Here is a 25,422-nt window from a genome sequence, read left to right on the forward strand (position 1 = left end):
AAATTTAAAGAAAGCGTGTTCTGTAGAAGATCAAGTAATACATTAATTTTTATTCAAGTCTATTAAATGAGTTATTAGTTGAATATTAAGCACAATCTTGTATATGCGACGACTCATATCGTAATAGCTTCATACGATAGCCGATTAATGAAGCCAGCGTGTTCAGAACAGAGCAGTAATAGTTTTATGACTAACCCCCTACCAAGAGGGGTGGATGGCCCACAGACTACCACTTGATTATGCATCGTACACTTTCCATCCATAATCGAACCCGTAATGAACCGCAAATTTAAGTTTTTAGATACAGATTTCTCTAATAAACGTAAAGTTTTAATTGGAACGCGTATGATACTTAAGTATTCGCGTGTGTTATGAATGCTTTAAAAATAATATAATTAACAATTTTCAGTTACATATGACAACATCGAGCTCTATCAACACAGTTGCTTCGCACTGTTATCAGTATACGTAAATGTTCCAAACGTTAAGTAAAAATATATGTTTCAAAATTAAGTAGTATTTGTTCGGAATGATTGTAAAAATATCCTTAGATTATTGAAATCGTAATACATTTGTGAAATCAGTTAGAATAATGCGGTGCCGATACAGCACGGTTATTGCACTAGTCTGTTGCGCACAGATTTAACCACTCGAGCCTACTTCACTATTAGTATCGATCTCCAGAATAATATTGGAATCAGAAAGATTAAAGACATATTGCCTTCGCACTGAAACGAAACAAAACTTAATATTTCATATAAAGTATTGTCTTTTATTAACATAGCTTTTACACATATTTTAAAGAAAACACTTTTTACCGGATGTATACCGCTATGTATTAAAATCATGTTAAATATTTATAAGTTTAAAATACATAGCTTCAATCCGGTAAAAAAGTGTTTTCTATAAATTTCATATAAATTTAAATTAGTTATAAAGACGATCAATGGCAATCATTACATAAACACAAGATGTAATATTTAATCGGGTGAGTCGAAATAATGGATCAGCCTCAAACTGCTAAAAATGCCTAAGTTGTTGTGTAACCCTTCTAAACAACTGTCAACCTGTAAGCAAAATGTTTCCTACCGATAAAACCGTGCGGGGTTATCTTAATAACATTATTTTACACTGGCCACATTCTCAGCCATAAATCTAATCTAACAATTGTCTTTTGCTTAGACTTGACAAATGTAACAAAACTAATTAGTTTTCCTGTAAATTATTGAGGGCATCTATAATTTAAATTAAAGAAAATACAGCAATTATTTATTTATTTTGTATAACTCTATATATATATATATATATCATATTAGCATAAGGATTTTGATAGATCTATAAATGTGTATAAATCTATCTTATACAGTTATTATTCTCATTGAAGAAAAAATTGGATATAGTTATAATACTCCTAGTGGCCGCAAGGCGAATATTTATCATGTAAATCGGATTTCGGATCAGCTTTGAAACATTTTTTAAACAAATAAGGCATCCGATTTCCTGAATATTATCCACTGTGTAATATAGACAAATCGTCTTCCGAATTATATTAAATATAGACGAGTAAAATAATATACTCCAAGTTTTATCTGGATGGAGGACAAAAGAGTAATTATAAGCTAAACGTAAACTAATTTATTTCCATAGGTTACATTTCAATGATATTAACAATAGTTTTTACCTTTTAGAGAATGTTTTGAAAAGCTATATATCGATAAACAGCCTAAACATATTGTTAAAGGTAAATCGGTAGACTTTGTTTTTCAGAGAGGTAAACGAACTATTTCAAGAGTTGGGCCTGTTAATATTTATATAATAATAAGTCTTATTGTTATTGTGTCATAAATTAAAAAAAATGAGATATATTAAAATATTTTGATTACAAAATAACCTAATAATATTTCAGAGCTCATCATAATATCACACTAATCGTTAGCTATCTCAGCCGTGACGTTGGGTATTCGAACCTTAGATGTAATGTAGCAAATTTTCAGTTCCTCGTACCTACAGCGAAAATACTCAAATAAACTGGAGAGTCATGTTCAAATTGTCAAAAATTGGCGACATTAATTACGAATTGTTAAAATTTTGAATAAGTTGTGCATTGGGATAAGTGGCTACCAATTTGAAGCATTGTTGAAAATTTAATTTAATATTCTTTTGAGTAAAGAAAATTAAATTATATAATTGAAGTACTGATTAGCTCGTATTACCTAGACATAAACGTAAAACCAGAAAAAGAAAAAAGAATGAAACAGAAAAATAGATGTTTATACCCGACAAAGACTTGAAAAAAGTCACAAATAACAATTCAACAATAATTTAAACCAAAAAATATTGAAGCCATTGAGTATTATAAGTGCTCATAGATCGTTATTTAAGCAATTTATTATAAGACAGATCTTCAATATGTCGAAGCGATATCAAGTATGAATTAAATGCCGGAGTATCAGCAAAGATATCGCGATGTCTGAGGCGGGGGACGCTCAATCCCTCTCATTTAACACCACTCTATTCCTCTGTAGGTGTTTGCCGAAGCGATTGCGAGGAAGGATCTTTTATGGTGCTACTTACAGTCTCATAGTGATTCGCGGTTTTATTTCGGACGCTTCACGTAATGGCGCGTACATTTTTCAAGCCTTGGGAAAAGCGAGCCCAGTAATCTTGCATTTATACTCTGATCCTTTATTGATTTTAGATTTTTAGTGGAAAACGAATGAAATGGCTGTGAATGGAGACGCCCGCTGTAAGCCGCTTTGAATTGCGAGACTAATAACATATATTTTTGTGTATAGTGCCAATTTTTAGTACTTGGTCTGACTTCTACGCAAAGCTAGCATAAAAACCATGAAAAACAAGTTGCATTTTTTGGCTGTTAAATTTAATAACGGTTAATAACTTTGAAAACTTATTTGGATTTCACTATTAGAATATGACTGTGCACGGGAAACTCTGAAGTCTCAGTAATGAAATAAAGAGACCTGCGTGGTGGATAGCCTTTATTAATCCTTTTGAGGTGGATTGAGTAAGTAATTATGAATAAATCTGAAGTTTAAACCAGTACTAAACCTGCGGTATAATAGACACCCTTCAAATATAAAAAGTACAGGCAGCCTAGCAATAGTTAAATTAAGATTATAAGACCATCTATTGAGTGATCCCAGTCTACGGCAATGAAATTTCATCCAAGTTCTACCAAGTTTCTTTTTTTTGTTTTTAAATTGTAACGTTAGCATATAAGTGTTTTCATGTAAGTGACTAATGTCTATTATGAGAATAAATGTCTTTAAACCTAAACCTAAAATAGAAGTTTCACACAAATTCTTTGTATATTCTTAATTTAACTCATAAAAGTTTTAGTCTTATTCAGTTATAAGTGCCATTTGTCATAAAAACGTCAAGACACAAATCATATCATCTACTCAACCCTCTTACAAGAAATGGGCGTTCTAACTTTACAAACTTTACCCATAAAGTAATGATAAAGGTCTTTGTTTTAAATTGTTATAGAAATTAATATTTCGTTATATATTCAGTTTAAAAAAAAATTGCGTCGTTTGTGATAAGCCTCTCAATATATCATTTTTATTCGACATTGTGCTAAGAAATGTATATTGTAGTACAATAATTAAAAAGTTGTTTTAAATATAAAACATGTGTGTTACACGCGTTGGAACACTTCTTTGAAACAATAGAAAAAAGCCATTTAATACATTGAAAGTTTTATTTTAACGCATTATCTAGTAAATAAAGTTTATTAAGATATCACAAAAAAAAGAAATATCATATATAATTCAAGAAAGGGCATGTTTTATTGAAAATGTTGAGTATGCTAACTTCAGGTGTCGATTTTTAAAATTAAGTAAACATTTACTGTCATCATTTTTCCTTAACACGCCAAAAGAAGTATAACTAATGTATCTATGTTTGTAATATAAAGGCTTACAAGCTACCTATGTTACGAAGACAATTCCATTACTCGTTGACGGACGACTTAGTATAATCTAAATATTAAATATAAAAAAAAAACAAATAATATTCTTCAAACAATTTTATAACGGTACAACTGTATCGCGAAAACCCAATTTCACGCCGTATAAAAATTATTAATATAACACACGCGCGACCCGCAAATCCGAAGAAAAACCGAGCCATTAAAATAAAAGAAAATATCGCTGGCCGCAAATTATTTCACTTACTTTCTATAAAAATGCGAACGGCGCATTAAATTTTGGGGTGAAAGGAACTCTCTTGTAAGCAATATCGGGCAGGCAAATTTTTCAGATATTGCCTTCAGGTAGCGAACATTTATTATGTACCCGAATATATTACTCCTGATTCATTGAGTTCGGGTATTGATTTACTTGCACAAGATATAATAGTGGGCAAAGTTCAAGCTAATGTGCGTGTATACTTTGAATTTGGAATTGTTTCTGAGTGCTATCAAACCACATTTGTAGGTTATTATTCTACAAAAAACAATTGCTTGTAGCATTTGCACAGAACAGCTGACAACAAAGTAAATACATTTTGACGTAAAGAGACCAAAAAGTTTTTTTAACTCTGTTTAAATAGTTTAATGAAATGTCACCCTGGTAACTAAGAAGTATATTGTAATTCGTTTTCTTAACTGATATTCAAGATCAAGTCCAACTACATCGTCAATTGCATTAAGGTAAAGGGTAAAAGGTATTATTATTTAAAATAGTCGACCATTTTTGTTATTAGAAAAATATATAACCTCGTTGCCAAGATTTAGTTACCAAAGAAACCTTTATTCGTTTTTTTTAAACGTGATAACCAATGTCTTACATATCTGACTTTGACGTAATCCTTTCATGGATTTAAGGAATTAATTTCATTCATAACTCTATTATAGAGTTTATTTTTAACATAGAATGAAATCTACGGTATACCTTACAAACTATTTTATCTAAAATGTATAACAACTAACTTGTACAAAATAAAAATATGAGAAATTTTTGTTGAGCACAAAGAGTAATAAAAAGTAAAATGTTGTGTGGTTGTATGAAACCACGGTAAAAGTGAAACTTTTTTTCACATTATAGACATTAAACTAAAAATTTATTGAATTCTGTATCTTAGAGAGAACGACATACATAATACTTAACAATTATTTAGATTATATACAAATATTAAAATAGCGTGGAGCACTGGCACAAATGAATAATAGCTGCTAGCTGTAGCTGCTGCGAACCATGTGCGCTGCCATATTCGCCTTGGCTGTTTTGACGAGCGCCTTTCATCCCTACTCCGCTGCCGACCGTCACGCGACATGCGCTACACAGACCAAAAAGTTTGAGACGATGTAACAAAAGTTTCACTTTAAAACCAGCAAAACAGCGAATTAAAATCGAGATAGGCACTTTAAAGAACACCTAACCTCTCTATTTTTTATTCTATGATCTTACATAAGTATGTAACAAAAAGTATTTGAAAATACAAAACAAATCTAATACTTTCGTTGTTTACGTTAGCTTTGTTATCACTTTCGGCACACCGGCTGTACATCTTAACCTTCGGCTATGTCCACTTGATTTACGATAACGATAAGGTGCGACCTAAAAACATTTCACCTCAGACAGGGAACATTGTTGCAAAAGATTTAAAACCGAAAACAAAGCGAAAAATTGCTCGTTGTTCTTTTTGTAATATTTTATTGCCATTAGGAAGAATACTAGACTACTGATAATATTGTGGTGCTTCGAGAGTTAATGGTTCATAAAATGATATATAATTTTGAACGTATGCCTTATTTATTTTATTTTACTAATAATATATATAAATAATACCTGGCTTAATGGGGTACATAAAACACGTGGTTTTTAATCTACACATTACAGTATCAAACATTAGAAGCAAACAAAATTTTTAGTCCACAATGACAAAGTATGAAAACTTATAATAAAATTATTATTAATACTCATCGCCTACTGGTATCAAAATAACTCAGGAATACTTCAAAATGTCTGCTCAAATATAATTAATAAATAAAGATAAAGTGTACATTACTTTTATGAACTTCAGTAAAACATATATTTTAATCTCAGTGTTATTGTTTGTTGAAAAAAATGCAATCTTTTTAATAGCTTTATATATCAGTATCTCGGTTACATGTCGACTTATTATTTAAATTAATTTTTTATAATTATGTAAATATATTCTTTAAAAAAACTAATAATTCTAATTTACATTGCGTATTTTGCAAGTAACTTAAGCCTATAATTTATATCTGAGAAAAATTGTGACAACACTCACTCCTCTATGAAAGTATGAGAAATTAAAATCATAGCATATTTAGAGAGAAGTACCTAAAAGATCATAGATATCTTTCGTATTCCACTTGAGGCGCCTAACGTCACAAAACCATACTTGATTCAATTTTGACCAAATCAGAGACTTGGCTAGGCTCAGCCATTTAATTAACACCACGTTACCGATACCCGATATAGCAATAAGCATAAACAAAAGACGTTTAGTTACATTTGGCTGAAGCAAGGCACGTAATGGCTTGCAGACTGCATTCAGATTCACAGCTGAGCCGCTTCAATATCGGTTCCAGGGATATTATTTCAGAAGGGAGCGCGGCTTTATTACTGATATAAATGACGGTTCCAATTTCAAATTGCAAATCACAAGGTCATGTATTTTTGTATTCAAACTTCCGGTTCTGTATTTGATGTATCCGGATTTTTATTGGTTTTGTTTGTTGGTTATTAATTTCGTGTTGTTATTATCTATGACATATTTTAATATATATAACCTAACACCTCAATTGGACAAAAATATAAAGATGCATATTTCACTGACCTTTAAATAAAGTAGAATATGGTTCTACTTCATTTAAAGGTCAGTGACTTTTATTAGCCTTTACACATTTAAAGAAAACACATGTTAAATAAGTGTAGTAAGTAAAAGTGTTTACTTTAATATCATAGAGTTAATATGTCTAACTGAAACTATTATTATTTCACCGGAAATTAAAGGACAATTTTTATTTTGGATTAGTTTAATTTTGAAAACGTAAGGTATGAACTATCAACTAAGTAAATTTTTTGCAATTGCAATTGTACGACTGTCTACCGGTTGCCGTCGTAATAACCCTACCAATATTGAGTTGTGAAACCGACGATTTACCTAACTGTAGACGATGTTAACAGACAAACTTCACCTCGACACTTTGACAACTTATTTCTTGTCTAGGGAGTTGCTAAGCCACTTCGTTTGCTATGCTTGATTGTTCCCAATATTGATAACTACTCGACAGTGTACATTGCATACCGAAAATAGAAATTCCGGGAAATAATACGACATTTTCAAAGCAACTTGACAACCACTGAAAATACATAGTGGATTTGGTATTAGTTTGTTGTTTCTTAATTGTATTTTCGTAAAGTGGGATTAAAACATTGATTTAACAGGCGAAGGCAACAAACAGCAACTCAATGTTAGCGACTGACGCGCGTCCATGTACACTCCCACTGTTAGAAAGCTCGGGAGTTCTTTGCTGTGGTTTTTTAACAAAAAACTAGTATATTAAATAAAACTTTAATTCTAAAATTGAATTACAATTTTTGGCTTAAATTTCAATTTTTTTGTTTTAAAACATGAATACGTATTACAAATACCATACCCATACTATATATAAAAAAACATTTAAATTTCTGAAGTAATAGGTTCGAATTCCGGTTAAACAGCCATGTGCTGTATTTGGAGCCTTTAACACTCCCTCAAAGAGAAAACATAGTGAAACCCAAAAATTTAAAAAAAATCCACCCACCAAAAATTCTCTTCTAATTTCTGAATATTAAAATTCACTTAAGAATTTGTAAACAGATTCTGGATGTTACCATATTTTAGATTTCAAAAACCACTCAAACTAAAAAAATAATGTTATGACTTCAAAAAATATCCTATTAATATTTTCAAATAGCCTACCTCGACCGTCTCGTTGTGGGATCTTTCATAACCATTACTTCTGTGATTTCGCCGAATTTGCCAAAGTAGTCTCGTAGGCTTTCTGTAAAAAGAGAGAAATATTTCAAACATACATATTTGAAATTACGTAAATATTTATTTAATTGATATTATATTACTGTTACGTGTTCACAAATAATATATTTATAATAATTGAGGTAAGATTTATGGAATTAATATTAAGAGTTGGAGAGGAGACTTGGACAGTTGGGAACAAGTGCTCAGGCCCTCATTAAAGATTTCAGTTGGTACTACCGGTGACCCCAGCCGGTGGTTTTCTCGCTCAACAAATAAAGAAATGTTGCCAGCATTATAGGTACAGGGACCAAACTTTTTAAATTCGTTTTAATTATGGTTTTACGATTTTTTTATTATTATTATTACTTTTAATTAGGTTAAGATAATTTTAAAATACTGTATATTTGAAAATAAATTGATATAGTTATACGAATTAAATAAATGTTACTAATTTCAGTATATTAAACAGGTTAATCTAAAAGGTTTACTGGAAATATATCAAAGCCTGAGTATGTAGAGTTTAATAATTTCATTACTCATAAATTCATAGTCTCAAAAATGCAAATCCCTTATTATTTGGAATGTTAAGTTGGAACCTTGTCATATAAACATGACGTTATCCACAAATTCTTTATCCATATTCCGGGTGAAGTAACGAGGGACAGCTAGTTTGAAAATGGTTCCATACGTAAATTAGCAGTTGATAATTGGGATAACTCCGTATTTATGCGGTGCACTGCCGTTTTTAGGTGCATTTTACATAATAAACGCGAGGTGAACGCATTATTTTGATTGCAAATTTTATGATAAGTAATTGATATTTTGTATTAATGCAGCTATTTTCGTGTGTATAGGAATTGGCAATAACGTTTTCATTTATATATAACAAACTAACGAGACGATTTTTGTATAGAATTATAGAAATTTATTAGAAAAATAAACAGATTAGTATACACTATACCGGTTATTTAACCGTGGTAAATAATGTTGACTAATAATGAAACATGTCCTCACTAGAAATGCCTACACCCATCTATGTAAAAATGTAGTAATTATAAAAAAATAGTCTCGATAATTTTAAAATACATACAAAAATTTATCACACATTCTCAAATATCTCACTATAAACTGTTGATTAAATACTCACAAGAACTTCATTGACTGATACTGTAAGTTATCATTACTTTTTGGACGATACCACACACACCGCAGGGGTCCCGATTAATTCTAATTAAGAACAAACAGACCAGTCACAAAAGCTTATTGTAGGTTACATTCCAATTTAAAGTTGTTTTCGTGAAGCTTCTAAAACCAAATGTTGGACTATGCTTTTAAAGTCGATTTTAGACTTGTTTGAGTGAACTTTTCTAATCTGACCAACTGGCTCCCAGCTTGGTACACTTCGAAACAGTAATGAAAAGTAACGATTCAATGTTCATTTTACCATTAATCAGTGCGAGATCACAAATGTTATTTATCTAATGGAACAAATAATGTTTAAGGTTTAAATTTAGTGTAAATTGTATTCATACATATACATATATATGACAACTATAGTTAATCTTAATGGTTACGTATAATATGTCAAACGAAGTGCAACGGGAATGGTTACATTACACGTCATCGATCAAACAATTACTTCACAGGACACCAGAATGTAAATAATTTAAAAGAAAAAATAATTACGGCTTTAAGATTTTTGTTTTTTGTTTCTCACTTCACCACACCTCTGCTTGGGCATTACAAATCCACCAAACAATTAAATCATATAAAAAACACATTACTATAGTAACTAAGGATGTAAGTGCTTCTTTATTAAGGGTCTTACTGACGGTTTTCCGACTGTATGTCATTAATTAACCTTGAAAGGTTATAGTGGTTTGTCATTTTAGTGAATTTCTTGATAATTAATGGCAATAATTAATTTTCTACGGCATATGGTATAGCAGGCTGATTTAAAGTTAAATCATTTATTTCAATTAGGCCCAAAAAGGGACTTTCGACCGACCAGATAGACCGATCAAGTGGAAGACAAATCGTTCACCAACTGTACACTGTCATAAGAGAGGCGTTACACTGTAACCAGTGGTAACAGAAAGTCCGCTCTAGAGGCTTCGTTGCTGACTATGACGCGCAGACATGAGCAGCCGATTAAAGAGAGAGAGAGACAGAAGAAGCTGTCTAAACGCAAACGGCAGATTAATGTGAAGAATGGGCAAGAAACTCCAAACTTACTCTTTTAAAATACTTCTTACTATTCTATTTTTATCTTGTATACATTTATTAGTATATATGTGAAGACCGTAATAAATAAACTGTACTAAAAAAAAAAAATTTTAAACACATTTTACTGTGTGTGCAGTGTGTGTAGAAACATGGTGCTCACATGGTTACACTATTGCAACTACCTTGCTTTAAGAAAAATTATCATAAAATAGATACTGAAATCTGTACTCGAACAATATTAGGTGGCCAAAAACCCCAGTGGCGCTAAAACCTTTTTCCTCTAGACCTCAGAAATCACACCGTTAAATTTTTTTGGATCTGGCCCTATAGATTGGGTCGACCTCAGAGATTGGACTTAATTATATGTATTGTAACTATATTTCCGACAGATTACAATTTATTCTATGTACTAGTAAGTAAATGAATGAACTAATACTTCGAAATATCAAAGTCCGCTGAGTAGGTTTTTGATGTGTTGTATTGTTGTCGGATGTTTATTAATTTGGATTAATTTCTCCGCCATACCATTGTACCTTCAATTCTCTGAACACTTGATACCTGAGTTATTCCACTACGCTCAAGGAAGGATTGAAGATTTTTAAACTCAACAAAGACGGACGTTAAGGATTTACTCTGTTTCTCTTAAGTTTGGTGCCTTTAGAAACTTTTATAAGCTACGGATTGCTTATATTATACGTTTTCAACTGTTTTCGAGTTTCTTTTTTATGTTACAAAAGGCAGACGGGCAGAAGACTCATCTAATGCTAAGTGTCACTGCCCATGGACACTCGCACTGCCAGAAAGCTCGCAAACGCGCTGCCGGCCTTTTAAGAATTGGTACGCTCTTTTCTTGAAGGACCCTATGTCGAATAGCTTCGGGAATTCTTCAGTGGGCAGCTGGTTCCACTTAGTGGTGGTGTAAGCAGTAATGGTAGAAGAAATCATGGTGAGAAGAGTTGCTGTACTTGGAGGATACAAGACTCGCTTCACAAGACTTACGGCCATCCTCCAGTAATGAAGAGGCAACAAAAGAAAAAGAATAAACTGGTAACATCAGCGAGAAGCACACGTTCACAAGTACGTACATGGCCAGCCATCAGCGATAACAATAATCCGAAACTACAATACAGATAATTAAAAATGAGTCAGTGAGTTTATAATAATTAAATTAAGCGATATGTAAATTGGCTCGCGATTGTGTTAACGTCGAATAAAAAGGGCGCGATGTAGCATTTGTCATGTCCAACCACCATAAAATTGAACCTTTCCGCTGTAGCCCGAACAATTGCAACTGAAATTCAACATATATATATAAAATGGTGTACGCACACTCTTGCTTTTCAAGTTAATAGGACGTGCGTGAATATAATAAATCAGCCCCATGGAGCGCTGTTTAAATTTTTCATAGTTCAATTATACTGTATTTTTTTTTATTTTACTTATATATTACGGAGATACAGAGAGCGATGTTGGACTAGAAGCTTCACCGTGCGACTCACAACTCCTGAGATAGTAGGTTCGATGAGGCTGTATACCAATAGACTTTCTGTGTGCGCTTTACTGCACCGTGTTTGCTCGAAAAGAGGACACACAGATACCAAAAAGAAGATAGAATATATATAGATAGAAACGTGTTTTTGGAGAATAAACATTATTTTTTGGGAATGAAGACGTGTATCTCTTTTGTTCTTCATCTTACTTTAAAATAAAAACTCATATCATAATTTAATTTGAAAATTGTACGTTAATTTAGTTGTTTGTATAAATAGTCATATTTAGAAGTTAATTAAAACAATTAAATGAATCAAAATTCAAATTCGCCGTCAGACGATTTTGATTCGTAGCAACAGCGACCGCGACAAGTTGTTGCTCACTTTCCGCGAAATTCGCACAAAAGTTAGTAGATTAAAACTGCCAATTAGGGACCATTTCAACGGAGTTGTTTTAGAATTCTCGTAATTATTGTTGGATGAACAATTAATGAAATTCCGTTTTAATTCTTGTCTTTTATAAATTACGTCTCAAATATAAAACAATACTATATGTTTTTAACAGTGCCTATATTCACAAGCTAACGCGGAATATGCTTTAAAGGAATATCCATAGCGCTGGATAACCTGCATTATGAGGACATCTCACATACAAATCCTTACGTATGAAACCATACCCTTACTTTCACAGCATCATTCAAGACAACTGAATTGGGTGTTACTAAGTTAAATGTATTTAATATTTTTATTGTTATTTTCCTTTCAGATATATTTGTATATATTATGTTTTCCATTCTAGGCTATACCTTTGGTACATTTTTTGCTATTTAATATAATTGATAATAGCTGTAGGATTACAAAAATAAATATGAGAGATGAGTTCATTCTGATATTTTCTTGCCTTCAAATATAGACTATATAATTAAAAACGATAATCGAAACTTTTCTTTAAAGGTTAAATTAGAATGTTTGGGCCAAAATGCCATCTTAGGTCTGATATAAAACAATTTTTACTTAATGGCGAGAATCTGCACATTTGCGTCCAATCCTAAAAAGAGGTTGGTCGTCAGTCTCTTGTTCTATGCCGGATGCCTACAGCTACAAGAAATCTATACGTTCAAAAGTTTTATAGTATCAAAATAACAATCTAGTAAGGAAACACAAATATACGCAAATTAATAGGCTTAAATTCATTAATTAAGTTCAATCCGAGAGTTAATTTAATTAATTTATTATGAATATAATCGAGATAAGCTTTAATCATTATGTGAGTAACGACACGGCGTACATTTTGTCAAAATAATAACAATTATAATAATGATCATTGTTTACTGCTTGGCGATGAATTTTGATAAAAACCAATTGGGAAAAGTAAAATTTTATTGAAATAATATTGTTTATTTTCATTTTAACAGTTTTAATTTGTCAGCTTGTGTTTCACTAAGTTTATTCAATACGTTGAGGTGGTTTGAATTCTACATTACAAAAATATATAGAAACTAACTAGTTTTTACATTCATAGATATATACATATATTCTAGTGGCCTATGTTGTTTATGTTAGACCGAAAGTCTGTCTTTTCTTTAATGTCTGATTTTTACATATATACTAATGAATCCTGTGTGCCAAATAAAAATAATTACATTAGTGATTTTGGAATAACTATAGAATTATACATAGTTTTGAACACCATGGAAGGCACCACCCAGGAAAAGAAGAGCGGGCAGGGAAAAAATAACATGGACTATCACTTTCCGTGTGGTTTGATCCCTAGGCGTTGCGAAGAGATGTGGGGTATCTATGCATCTTCTACCTTCATTATGGAGAGCGTTCAGAGAAGATCGGATTAATACCGGTAGCTGAGTTTCATCATCTGACGTACAAAATATCATCCGTATCACCTCGGTTCCTTCGTCCGCTCCGAATTTTACTTTAACCAATTTTACTTAGGGTCCTTCAAGAAAAGAGCGTAGCAATTCTTAAAAGGCCTTCAACGCACTTGCACATGCCAATATGAATGACCATGGACGGCGGTATCACTTAACATCTGGTGAAACTCCTGCCCGTTTGCCTCCTATTACATAAAAAAGCATTGGAAAGATAGAGACGTGTGAAAAGTGTTAGTGGAGTCCATATTCTATGACGACTAACATCTAACACGTGAAATGGGACTTGGAAATAACAAAGGCTTGAATATTACATATACATAGTCCATTATCTCACACCAATTATGGCAATAAGAAATGAGGTAGCTTTCACGTGACATATTGACATACGACCTTTTGACGTAGCAAGTGCTCAACCACCATAAAATTGGAAATTAGCCCGTCGAGCGTGCACAAAATAACCACGGACGTATATGAACAGTGGGCACACAAAAATATTCGAAACCTATCGATAAATTAATTCCAACCGCACGCTTTGTGTCGCAGAACTCTTCCGTAATCGAAATATTTAAATCACCACCATTTTCAATGACTTTACTTGATTTAAAACTGTTGGTGAAAGAACTCACTATGTATGCCTAGATCAGTGATGGCCTAGTGCCTGCTTGCGACTCCCATCTGAGGTTATAGGTTCTATCCTCGGCTGTGCATCAATGGAATTTCTATGTGCGCATTTAATAATCGCTCAAAGGTTGAAGGAAAACATTGTCAGGAAACTGCCACCACACTTTACCGGATACATATATAAAAAATAATATAAGTCATTTATTAAATAAAACGTCAATGTGATATATCAATTGTTTATTTAAAACAATTTAATTGTTTTAAAATAATTATAATTCCTGTTTTCCTGGAATGTTCGCTTCTTAATGACAATTATGATCGTTCTTAATTCAAACAAGTGTAACAATTAAATAATTTATCCAACTAAGAAATTTATTTCAAATTTTCAGTCCCTTAGATCTCAACAGTGTCGACCGCATCAATGACATGGACCAATCAAATTTGACGTAATGAAGCAATCAATCAACGCAAACGGAGATTCGTATATTTTATCTTTAACAATCCTTGCCTAACCAATTAGTGTAAAACCTTCCGTAGTACAGTCCAATGTTATAAATTTGGCACTTAGCCTGACGCAAATTTTCACTGTTGTCAGCAAAAATGTACTGCAGTAATAGTTCGGGCTGCGCTAAATTGACACAAAATAACATTTTTCATTTTAAAGCAATACTCAACTATCCTGATTGTGAAACGTACTTTTATACTGTTCATAAATAAACAAACCGCCTTTTATTTCTAAATAAACATGTGTGTATATTTTTGTTTAGCACGAGAATATAGCCATAGTCGTATTTTTGTTCGGTCCCAGGAGTGGGATTGTATAACGAAATGTAACTAGTGCGCGTTGCGTATAATTGTGATTGGTCACTGGAATCTATAATCACAGACATGTGACACGATCCGTCTTTTGTCACTTTGATAAAGGCTTGGCTGATGAATGTAACTAAATGCGTCATCACTCTTTTGCACATTCCTTTTTTTATAACAAACGGACGCTCAATGATACGGCCGCCCATGGACAAATGCATTGCCGGCATTTTTGGAAGTTAACTACTAATAATACACAAATCATTGTTACAACAAAATCGTTCTAGAATGAAAGAGCTATTGATACAATGAGATTTTTTTTTCATTTTTTTTTATATAAAATTTAAAAAAAATCGTTTGTACCCCCCGCAAACGAGCCTGCGGGACGCCCAAAAAGGCCGTCGTACATAGACCATTAGCCCATTTTTAGTGGGTGCGTTGCCGGCCTTTAAGGGAGGAGTACGCTCGTTTTTTGATTAAGCTATAATTTAAAGGGCTTGTCTTATATTATCTCTATCTCTTGACTGACTGAATTGAATGACAATATAATTGGTATGACCGCAACAATTCGCAATAAAATCTGATGGAATTAAAAACACTGTTTGAATGCTGACATCGAAAAATGCATATTGTTTTAGAAATGACAATCGATTGGGCTCAGGTTGATTTTGCGTCTATTCAATTATTTGTAATAGAATTTGAATACCTATATACCTTTGAAACTAAACACTTTTTTATGTGTCAAAAAATTAGTGATCTCACATAAATGTATGAGCCCTGAAGCATCAATAGATTATTTGATCGTGTGCAATATTAACATGAGCTCAAATTGTAAAGTATCAAATTTCGTGAAAGTTTTTGGGGCAAGGCACAGTTATATACACATATGTGGATGGCGCAAGAATCCGAACCCTTCCTTGCCTGTGTCTTGTCTTGTGTCTTTGCATAAGATTAAAAACACTAAGTAATTTACGGCTAATGTACAGTCGGCAATGCACTTTTTATTATTTGATTAAACTCAATACGAGTGAGGTTGGGCCAACTTTAATTAAATATAATTTTTGTCACAAATAAACCACACTCCTAACCCTAACCTAACCTAAGAGGTGACTATAAACTGACAAGAGTGCACAACAAGCGAATAAAAATTACAGAAGGAACAAAAACCAAACTTAAGAAATTGAATATAAAAGAATAAAGGTACACTTACAAAACACAATTGAGATTAACTAACTAGATAAACTAAAGAAAGTAAAACAAAACAATTACAGACCAAAGCTGTTAATCAGATAAGTTTTTATTTCAACGCCAATGTAATTCAAATCAATTTGCACATTTCTAAGTATATTTTTTTTTAATGATAACAAAACAATCGCATTATCGATCTATGAAATGTTTATAAACAGCTTCAAAATTGTGTCCTGTGTATAAAATCGGCCAATTAAATGTGTATTGTGGTTGGCAAGACTCCAGGACACGTAAGCATATGACCGAGTCTCCGAATCTCTAAGTAGCGCCACTCACTCGTTTAGGACGATTTCAACATATCGACACTGCATAATCGAATAATAACAAGTTTGTATAACAATTTAGTGATCGAATTTGATCGTTCAAGCACTTCAAGTTGTTGCATCAAAGTGAAGACTTGTCTTGTATATCTTTTTGTTACGATATAGTGACCGAGGAACGAGAGGAAATCTTATATATAAAATTCTGTGTTATATATTCTGTCTTTTATATAAAGTGTCGCGGTGTTTGTGGTTAAACTCCTCCGAAACGGCTTGATTGATTCTCATGAAATTTTGTGTGCATATTGGGTATGTCTGAGAATCGGACAGCATCTATTTTTCATCCCCTTAAATGTTTAATAGTCCACCCCTAAATATTTCTTTTTAATTTTTAGATATTTTTTTATCAACTGTATCAACAACATTAAAAAATACAAACAACTCTAAATTTTCAACCCTCTACGATCAACCCCTATTTTTATTATAAATGATATACATGGCAAAATGACGTTTGCCAGTTCTGCTAGTATGACTATAGAATTTTTAGAGGGCTGACGCAGAACATATGGAGCTACGCGAACTACGAGATATGAAGATTGCAACTGACATCGTGGCATCATTCAAGTTCTACTTTTTAGTAGTCTACTTCACTGAAGGTCGTACCTGTCTTGAAAAACTTTAACCGATACATCGATTTGTTGCCTTCACATCACATGACCTTCAGCTGTTGAGTCACATAATTGTCTTTATTTGTTGCGACCAGTGGGTAGGCGACTGACTCCACTCCGACATCTTCTGCCATCACTTCTCCCTACGATTACCATCAATACAAGCATACTCATAGTCGACTAAAAATGTTATCGACCCAGCGACAATTCTTTCTCTTCAAGACAATCCATTCGTAAGTACTTTAAGTAGAATTCCAAATTTGAATTGGAATTGAGAGACATTAGCACAGCTTCACTGAAAGTGAACGCTTTGTACATGACAGGACCCAAGAACATCAAAGAGATTGCATGTAAAAGCAAACGCGAAACATTGTAAAAATCACTGTGTACGTGTGAAGTGTTATTCGAGGATCTGGGCTGAGTGGTGATCGCTTGTTTTTTCCCACTTTTCGATAGGCGTAGGCCTTTGGAGGGCTCTTACCAACGCTTTCACCCCGCGGGCTGTTTTTTATGAGGTCAAGTGACCTCCCACAAAAAATGCGTTCGGATAAATTACGCACTGACAGGTCCAGAATGGACCATAATGTCCCTGCTTTTGATTTATACGATTTTTACGACTTCATTTCCGATGTGGTTTAATTGGTTGTATAAAAAATATTAATTAATGTTAAAATTAATAAGGTGATTAGCTTACATCACTGTATAGTTCTATTAAATATATATATATATTGTATTTGCTTCCTTATCAATATAATTTAGAACGGCAAACGTTCGGTATCAAATTCCAATAAAGTGATATATGACATTCAGTTTTTTCTATGTGCAAGGCTCAGGAAATCCATTCCAGATCTGGTTACTAACCAATAAGCCACAGCGGCAATTAAATGTAACGCCTATGTAAGATTATCTCTAGCTAGCAGGCGAGTGACAGTAGACTAACTTTACAAATGTATATCAAGTTATGGAAGAGAATGGGTAATTTATTCTCAATAACTATCAAAGCCAGTGCAGATGTTGTACAGTTTCAATTTAAGGGCACACGCCGGTGGAACTTCACCGAGATGAACTTTGAACGAAGTTTGTATCTGACATTGTCAACTAATCTTACAGCAGCACGAGGCTAACACAGACATCTCAGCTTCCCTCTTCATATAGGCCCAAATTTATAGTGGAATTTGTAAACTTAAGCCGTATGTAAGCTATTAAAATTAAGATTAAACATTACTATTACAAATTTATATGAAATCAAATCTAAAATCATTTATTCATGCAGGCAACATAATGTACACGAAAGTCAAAAAAGAAATGTACTTAGGGTACTTCAAGAAAAGAGCGTACAAATTCCTAAAAGGCCGGCGACGCACTCGCGAGCCCTCTAGCATCGAGAGTGTCCATGGGCGGCGGTATCACTTAACATCAGGTGAGCCTCCTGCCCGTTTGCCCCCTGTTCTATAAAAAAAACATTGAATGCTTCTAATTTTACATATGCTTTGGAACTTGCGTTAATATTTTTTTATATAACAGAAGGCAAACGTGCAGGCTCATCTGATGTTAAGTGACACTCGCAAGGACACTAACTTTGTAAGCTTGAAAGCCTTAAGAATATGTATGCTCTTTTCTTGAAGGACTCTTATTGGAATTGAATGGAAATAATTCAGTGGGTAGCTGGTTCCACATAGTGGTGCATGGCAAATACAGCCTTAAATAGCGCTTACTTCTGGAACGACGGAGGTCGAGGTGATACTTACTGCTTTGTTTGATAAATAAATCGTCCTTCAATCTGATATTTGAAATTTGTATTATTCATTGTCTTACTTAATCATATCTGTCACTTCACAGGCCAGATTATGATTAATTTAGCGAGGTCATCTGCCTAACACAGTTAGTGATAATCTACAATAACTTTTTGTCAATTAATTTCATCATAACTTTGAAGACACTATGTAAACTACCTATGAAATAGAGGTTGTGGCACCCATTTATTTTAGTAAAGATACATTTCTATATACTTAATATACAATTATGATTATCAGGCTATGATTAAGGCAGACGTTGCATAATATATTATCAGGTAATAGCAGTTGTCTCGATCTCCATCAACACCAGAACGCTGAGATACGATCTGGCAGCGTTACATAGCTAATTTTGAAACCATTCATCCAACGAACCTCAATGAAAGGACAGACATTGTGGGACGAACAACACACCTAATAAATTGTTACTACTGAAATAGAATAGAGATATTTATCATACTATGTGCGTCAGTGATTTAGAAATATGTCGCGACCCATAAGATGTTTGATGCAAAAAGTAATACGATATCCATAGCTCAGTCAATGCAAGGAGATTTGCAGCGACATCAAATTTCTGATATACATATTTATTTAACCCTATATGTATTTAGTAATCTCTGGATATTATTTTATTTATTTTTATTTTTAGCATTAAATTATTTCCTGACTACTTATATCTGGTTAGTTAGTTAGTAAATATTTTTAACAGTTAGTAGCTATCAGAAAAAACTAACCAACTACATAATATGATAAAAACCTTATACAAGGCTAGCATACAAGTAGGTTTAAATTAATATAATAAAAACAAACCATGACCAATTACATAAGATCTACTATAAAAAATGGGAATGACGAGTTACAATATGTTGCAAATTATATTTATTTGGGTAAACAGATTGGAATCAGTACCGACAGAAATAATCAAGCAATAGAGAGAAGAGTAAGAAGTACGTGGAATAAAATATATTGGAGTTGTAAAAAGATATTTAAGAGTGATAATATGCATATAGTGCTAAAGAAGAGAGTTATGGACTATGGTTATGTCTTATTCCATGTCTGACAATCTCTGTATATTACTTACTACTAAGTTTATCTTATATATTTAAAAGAGCAAGTTTTGTATATATATATAATCTCGGAATCGGCTCCAACGATTTTCATGAAATTTATTATACGGGGGTTTCGTGGGCGATAAATCGATCTACCTAGGAATGATGATGATTTTTTTCTTTAAATAACCAGTTCACATTTTTATATTATTCTGTCAGTGAGATCGAAAAATGTTATTAATGTTTACTGTAGGATTACGAAATACAATTAATATATGGTTAATATTAACCATTATACATTTATTGTATATCAAACAAAAACATAACAAAAAGCTATATCCACACACGAATATAACAGCAAATTATTTTTTAACGCATTAATATTTCCCCACTGAGCCCATAATAAGCCATGGATTTGAGAGATACTTAAATATTCATAAACATAAGCCTCCTACTTCAGCTTGAGTCGTAAAGCCAAGTGTAATGTCAGTACAGTAACATACGCAATGTAATAATGGTTACTTAAGCGTAGGCCTCCTAATAACACCTGATGACGCAAATAAAGTATCCCCTTGAGGTTACATTATTGAATTTTCAGAAATTACATCTCCAAGAGAGCAGTTTGGAAATTTTATAATCATAATTAGAAATTGAGCCAGTATTTATTCGTTCTATATTATATACAGAGAAAGATTTATCTTCTTGTTTGATGTTTATAGCCTTAGATTATATATATTGGTACGCTGTTTATAATGTATATTATAAACAGCGTACCAATTTTTAAAAGGCCGGCAGTGCACTAGCGAGCCGTGCAATGTGTCTATGTCACATAATATCAGATAAGCCTCCTGCCGTTTGCCTTCTATCCAGACTTGAGGTAAGGTGTTCTAACCCCGTCTGGGCACAATTAATTAGTACTCGATACCTGCCTGACTGATACCGGTTGATTACCGCCGCCTATGGACACTCTCAATGCCAGAGGGCTCGCGAGTGCGTTGCCGGCCTTTTAAAAATTGGTAAGCTCTTTTCTTGAAATAGATGATATGATATGTCATATTTAAGTGATAACCGTTTATTTATAATCCAAATTGCAATGCTTGCCTACACAGAGAATTCGGACTTGCTAGTATAAACATTCATAAACGTCTTCCAAAAACACTTAGTTTATATTACACCGGTATAATTTTGTAGAAAAAGCAACCGTAACATCTGATAAACCTAATTAACAAGGCTTACGTAACACGCGACACGCGGTTTACCCCATCATATAAAATTAATTCTCGGAATGTTTTGAAAACATTGCAATATGACTTACAGATTTAATAGACAATGCCACAAGATGGAGTTTGTTCAAAACTTCAGACAAAGTTGGATAAGTTTCTGTGCATGGCCTTCTCCTAAATTGAAATGGATACCGAAATACCGGAAGTTGTTTTGTTATCTGTCAAATGGAATATCTGTTTTATATCCGGTGTGTTATTTTTGAATTTTGGTTCATTAATTCGATAGTATTTCCGCTCACCTTATTTGAGGAGAGAACCTTTAGAAAGGTTAAAAACTATATATTTATTCATCGACATACTCTTTATTGATTGTTCCGCAGTATTTCGAGACATAACAACATACATATAACATACATATCTATCGTTAATATAAATAAGTGCACGATATATGTAATGGAATTTTATTCCTAAATCATATTCATACTGAAACAAATTTTTGATATCTTTTGGTGTTTTCGCATAATATCCGTCGAAATTCAGCTTTTGAAAAACCGTATTTTTCTCGAAGAAATTTTCTTTTGCAATATTTCGAATGGTGAACTGTATGAAGGCAATCTTGTCCAGTGCTAGGGAAATATAATTTCGATCGGACAGCAATCAGAGACCGTTGAAGGTGGCGCGTGAGATGACTTTATAAAATATGAAATGCTCCCGCCAAAGTTCCGATATCAGTGGAATATTTTATGATTATCTAAACATGTTTTAACTCGCTTACGTTAAACCCCACTTATATCGTTTTATTTCTGTACCACAAAATTACTATTTACAATTCGAACTAAATATAATAATTACCAGATAGACCCTGAAGTAGACATTACTAACACAGTCTTACTTTATATTTCAATTGTAATAATCACCAGCTATAGGTATTGCATTATAAACATGTTTTTTAAATTAATTTAATAATATCTATATTTATATGAATGGTATATATTAATAATACTTATAATAAACGCTAATGTATTAATACATTACTTTACAGCAATGATGATCAGCGAGTTTTTGTTTAATGTAGTATTTGCAATGCAACACAATATCATATATTTGAAATATAATATGGTTTTTATATTTTTTTGAGGAGAACGTGAAATTCGTTGACTAGGTGATCATTTTTTTACCTGAAACAAAGAAACGGGCTTATTAATATAAGTCGTATTTATTCTTACAAGCCTCGATTAAATAGCTTATTAGCGCTAAGGCCGAATAAAGTCGGAACTAAAGTTACTACCATTGTCGCCATGGTTACATGTTTACAAGATAAGTTAAAATCTTATCAAATTTCGAGAGAAAATAGTGCTGATTACATGTATATGTAGCAATTTATTACTACACGATATAATATAAAATATATTTAATTCTCTTCTCATATCTCAAAAGAAAAACACCGTAAGAAAGTTTAGAATTTATCAATTTTCCTATCCATTGAAATACAACGTCAGACTTCTCCGTATCAGAAAAATCCTTTCAAGTGTAGCACTATCATCGAGACGGCAGAATAGATCACTCCCCGTAGGAAAGCGTCAATCGCAAGCTGATTTATAGAGGGCGCTACAACAGCATCGTTCGACTAAACTGCCCGGCGTTTTGCTCGCGTTGCAGCGCGGGGCCTCGCAAACAAGTCACTCATCTGCAGCTCCCCTCATCGGAAATGCGAACCCCGGTAAATGCTTTTATAAACGAACCTATTTTAAATTTCGAATAGTCTACCGAAAACACGGAACTTCCATGCATGACATGCGTGTTAACGAAATGTTGGCGCCCGGTCAATTTTAACATTTTGAAGGAGAGTTTATTAAATTCACCGACAAATTAAATCCTACCCGCCTAATAGCCGGCTGGATTCACCGAAGTTGGACGTTTTTAGTTTTAATTACGCCAACTTTCATGAAACAAAAATCGTTAACAAGGAAAATTGTTGATTTTCATAAGGTCTTTTATGCAAAACCCAGAGCAAACTTGACCTAAGAATTCAATCAGGACTCGGTTGGCAATAATTGCACGATCCGAGAGCGCACTATTGCGAAACTTTACATTCCGTTGTTGGCGTTCTATTGAAAACATCTTAACGCTCTTCGTAGTTCTACACTCTGAACTAATAAATTGTTACCAAGCAAACTACTTACATCAACTAAACTTATTTAATCTCCAAATGCAAATGTTTTCGAATTACAACTTCCGGTATTTTACGTGAAATGGGTTTTTAAAGGTGCACTACGTCACGGTAAAATTATTGGGGCAATTTGTTTTCGGCGGGATTTCACGAAGAAATTTGATTTTCTTTGATAAATTGCACACCATAAAACACAGAGTTTGTCTTTTGTATTGTTTATATAATATAATTGAAACGTTTTGGAAGCATTGAAGAAGTTTTTAGTTCAATTTGGCGGCAATCAGGGCGGCCGTTGGAGACGACGCGTGAGGTGCATTCTTGAGATATTAAATGTGCCAGGACGAAGGGCCGATCGGCAAATCGCACACTAATTCGATATATATGGATTTAACATACTATTTGTATTGAGTTTGGAATTCAATTAATGAAATACGATGTATACTGTACGTTTAATACATTTGTACCCGTATAGGATTAGGTACACTAACAAAACAATTACTTATTACTTAGTAAATGGCATCGTAATTTCTGATACCTAATTCAAAAAAGGCATTGATAAACAAAAAAATGTGTACAAACTACACATGTCAGCAGTGAAACTAGTTTGTGAACTAATTATCAGTAAGGTGAAAGCCCCAATAGATAATGTAGCAGTATGTGATCACTCCATGTATTTGCATATTCACACTGTTCACAAACTAATGTACTAATGATAAAATAAATAAATAAATCTGCGTTTGCTGCACAAGACGTTATGCGACTTTCTAATCAAAAGGATAGGAAATATGTTACTACTAAGCGAATATATCAACCAATAGCGTGTCTTTTTTCTCGATCTCCCTTTCTCACTCTCTCTCAATCGGTCTCAATCGTTCTCTCCCTTCTCTGCGACAAAAACGCTGCACATCTTCGTGACGTTTTATCCGTAAAAATTACCCCCATTCGGTTAAAGAAGTTTCACTTCGAAAATACTAGTAAACTGAGAAATGTAATATTTTTATTATTTGTAACATTTATCTTCAACTAAAATGTTATGTATTTTAGAATACGTGTATCATATACTGTAGATATGCATATAATATAATTATGATGTGGTGAACTTTAATAAATCAATACTTAATAAAACCAACATCATAAAGAAGTATATAAAAAGGCTTATTGTTATTTAATGCATTTAAATATAACATTAGCTATGCAATACACATTAGGTATTTAAAACAAAACCTATTAATACACTGTTTTTTCAGACATTTTGTCAAATTCCAGCTTCATCCATTACAGTATTAAGCATTCGCATAGCTGCACAAAACCAAAACGAAATCCTTTAAAAGGTCAAAGCATTCATTAGCCAAAAGGTTATACTCAGTCATAACATTTTAAAACATTCAAAAGAGCCGGTACATACCGATAGCGTAGAGCAATCATACAATTGTTTACTCTGTGTTTGGAATGTAGGGACATCATCAATACGTGAAAATCTCATTCCACGATTTTAACATTGGTATCATGAAACATTTATGATACGAAACAAGCAGAAACCAAACAATTTTACGAATGAACGTGCCGCGGCATACGTTTTTAAGGCGATGAGCCGGTTATAATTGTTCAATAGCGTTGTTCTTTTTGATTTGATTATAGAGACGTTAATTGAATTGTATTTATTAGTTTTTTTATTGAATTTCGAAACGTATAAGGCAAGAGGAATAACACAAACGAGATGAAACTATTTTTACTTGAATTGGCTACTTATTACTACATAAACACTTTTAATTTATTTTAACATAAAAGTGTCTTTAGGCGTCTCGAAAGCTTAAATTATTGCTTGGTGTTGTATTCTAAGACTAATCTTAGAATCCGCTCTGAAATATGGTAGAAGTTCATTAGTCACGAAAGAATGTACAAATGCCTTGAGTAGATTTGAGTCTCTTTTATCACATTTACCATGGACAGTGTAGTGGACCT

The 25,422-nt window shown here is 32.9% G+C and overlaps 1 protein-coding gene across 4 annotated transcripts in view; it reads right to left on the reverse strand.

The window, feature by feature from the left end:
- Positions 1–25,422, reverse strand: part of LOC110994641 (RNA-binding protein Musashi homolog Rbp6) — a 437,627-nt gene that overhangs the window by 282,115 nt on the left and 130,090 nt on the right. For all 4 annotated transcript variants that reach the window (XM_022261424.2, XM_022261422.2, XM_022261423.2 and 1 more), the window contains exon 3: positions 7,960–8,041. In XM_022261424.2, the coding sequence (XP_022117116.2) occupies positions 7,960–8,041 (82 nt within the window). The remainder of the gene's footprint in view (positions 1–7,959; positions 8,042–25,422) is intronic.

Source organism: Pieris rapae, chromosome 7 (genome assembly GCF_905147795.1).
Source record: "Pieris rapae chromosome 7, ilPieRapa1.1, whole genome shotgun sequence".
In the NCBI taxonomy this organism is placed as follows: Eukaryota; Metazoa; Arthropoda; class Insecta; order Lepidoptera; family Pieridae; genus Pieris; species Pieris rapae.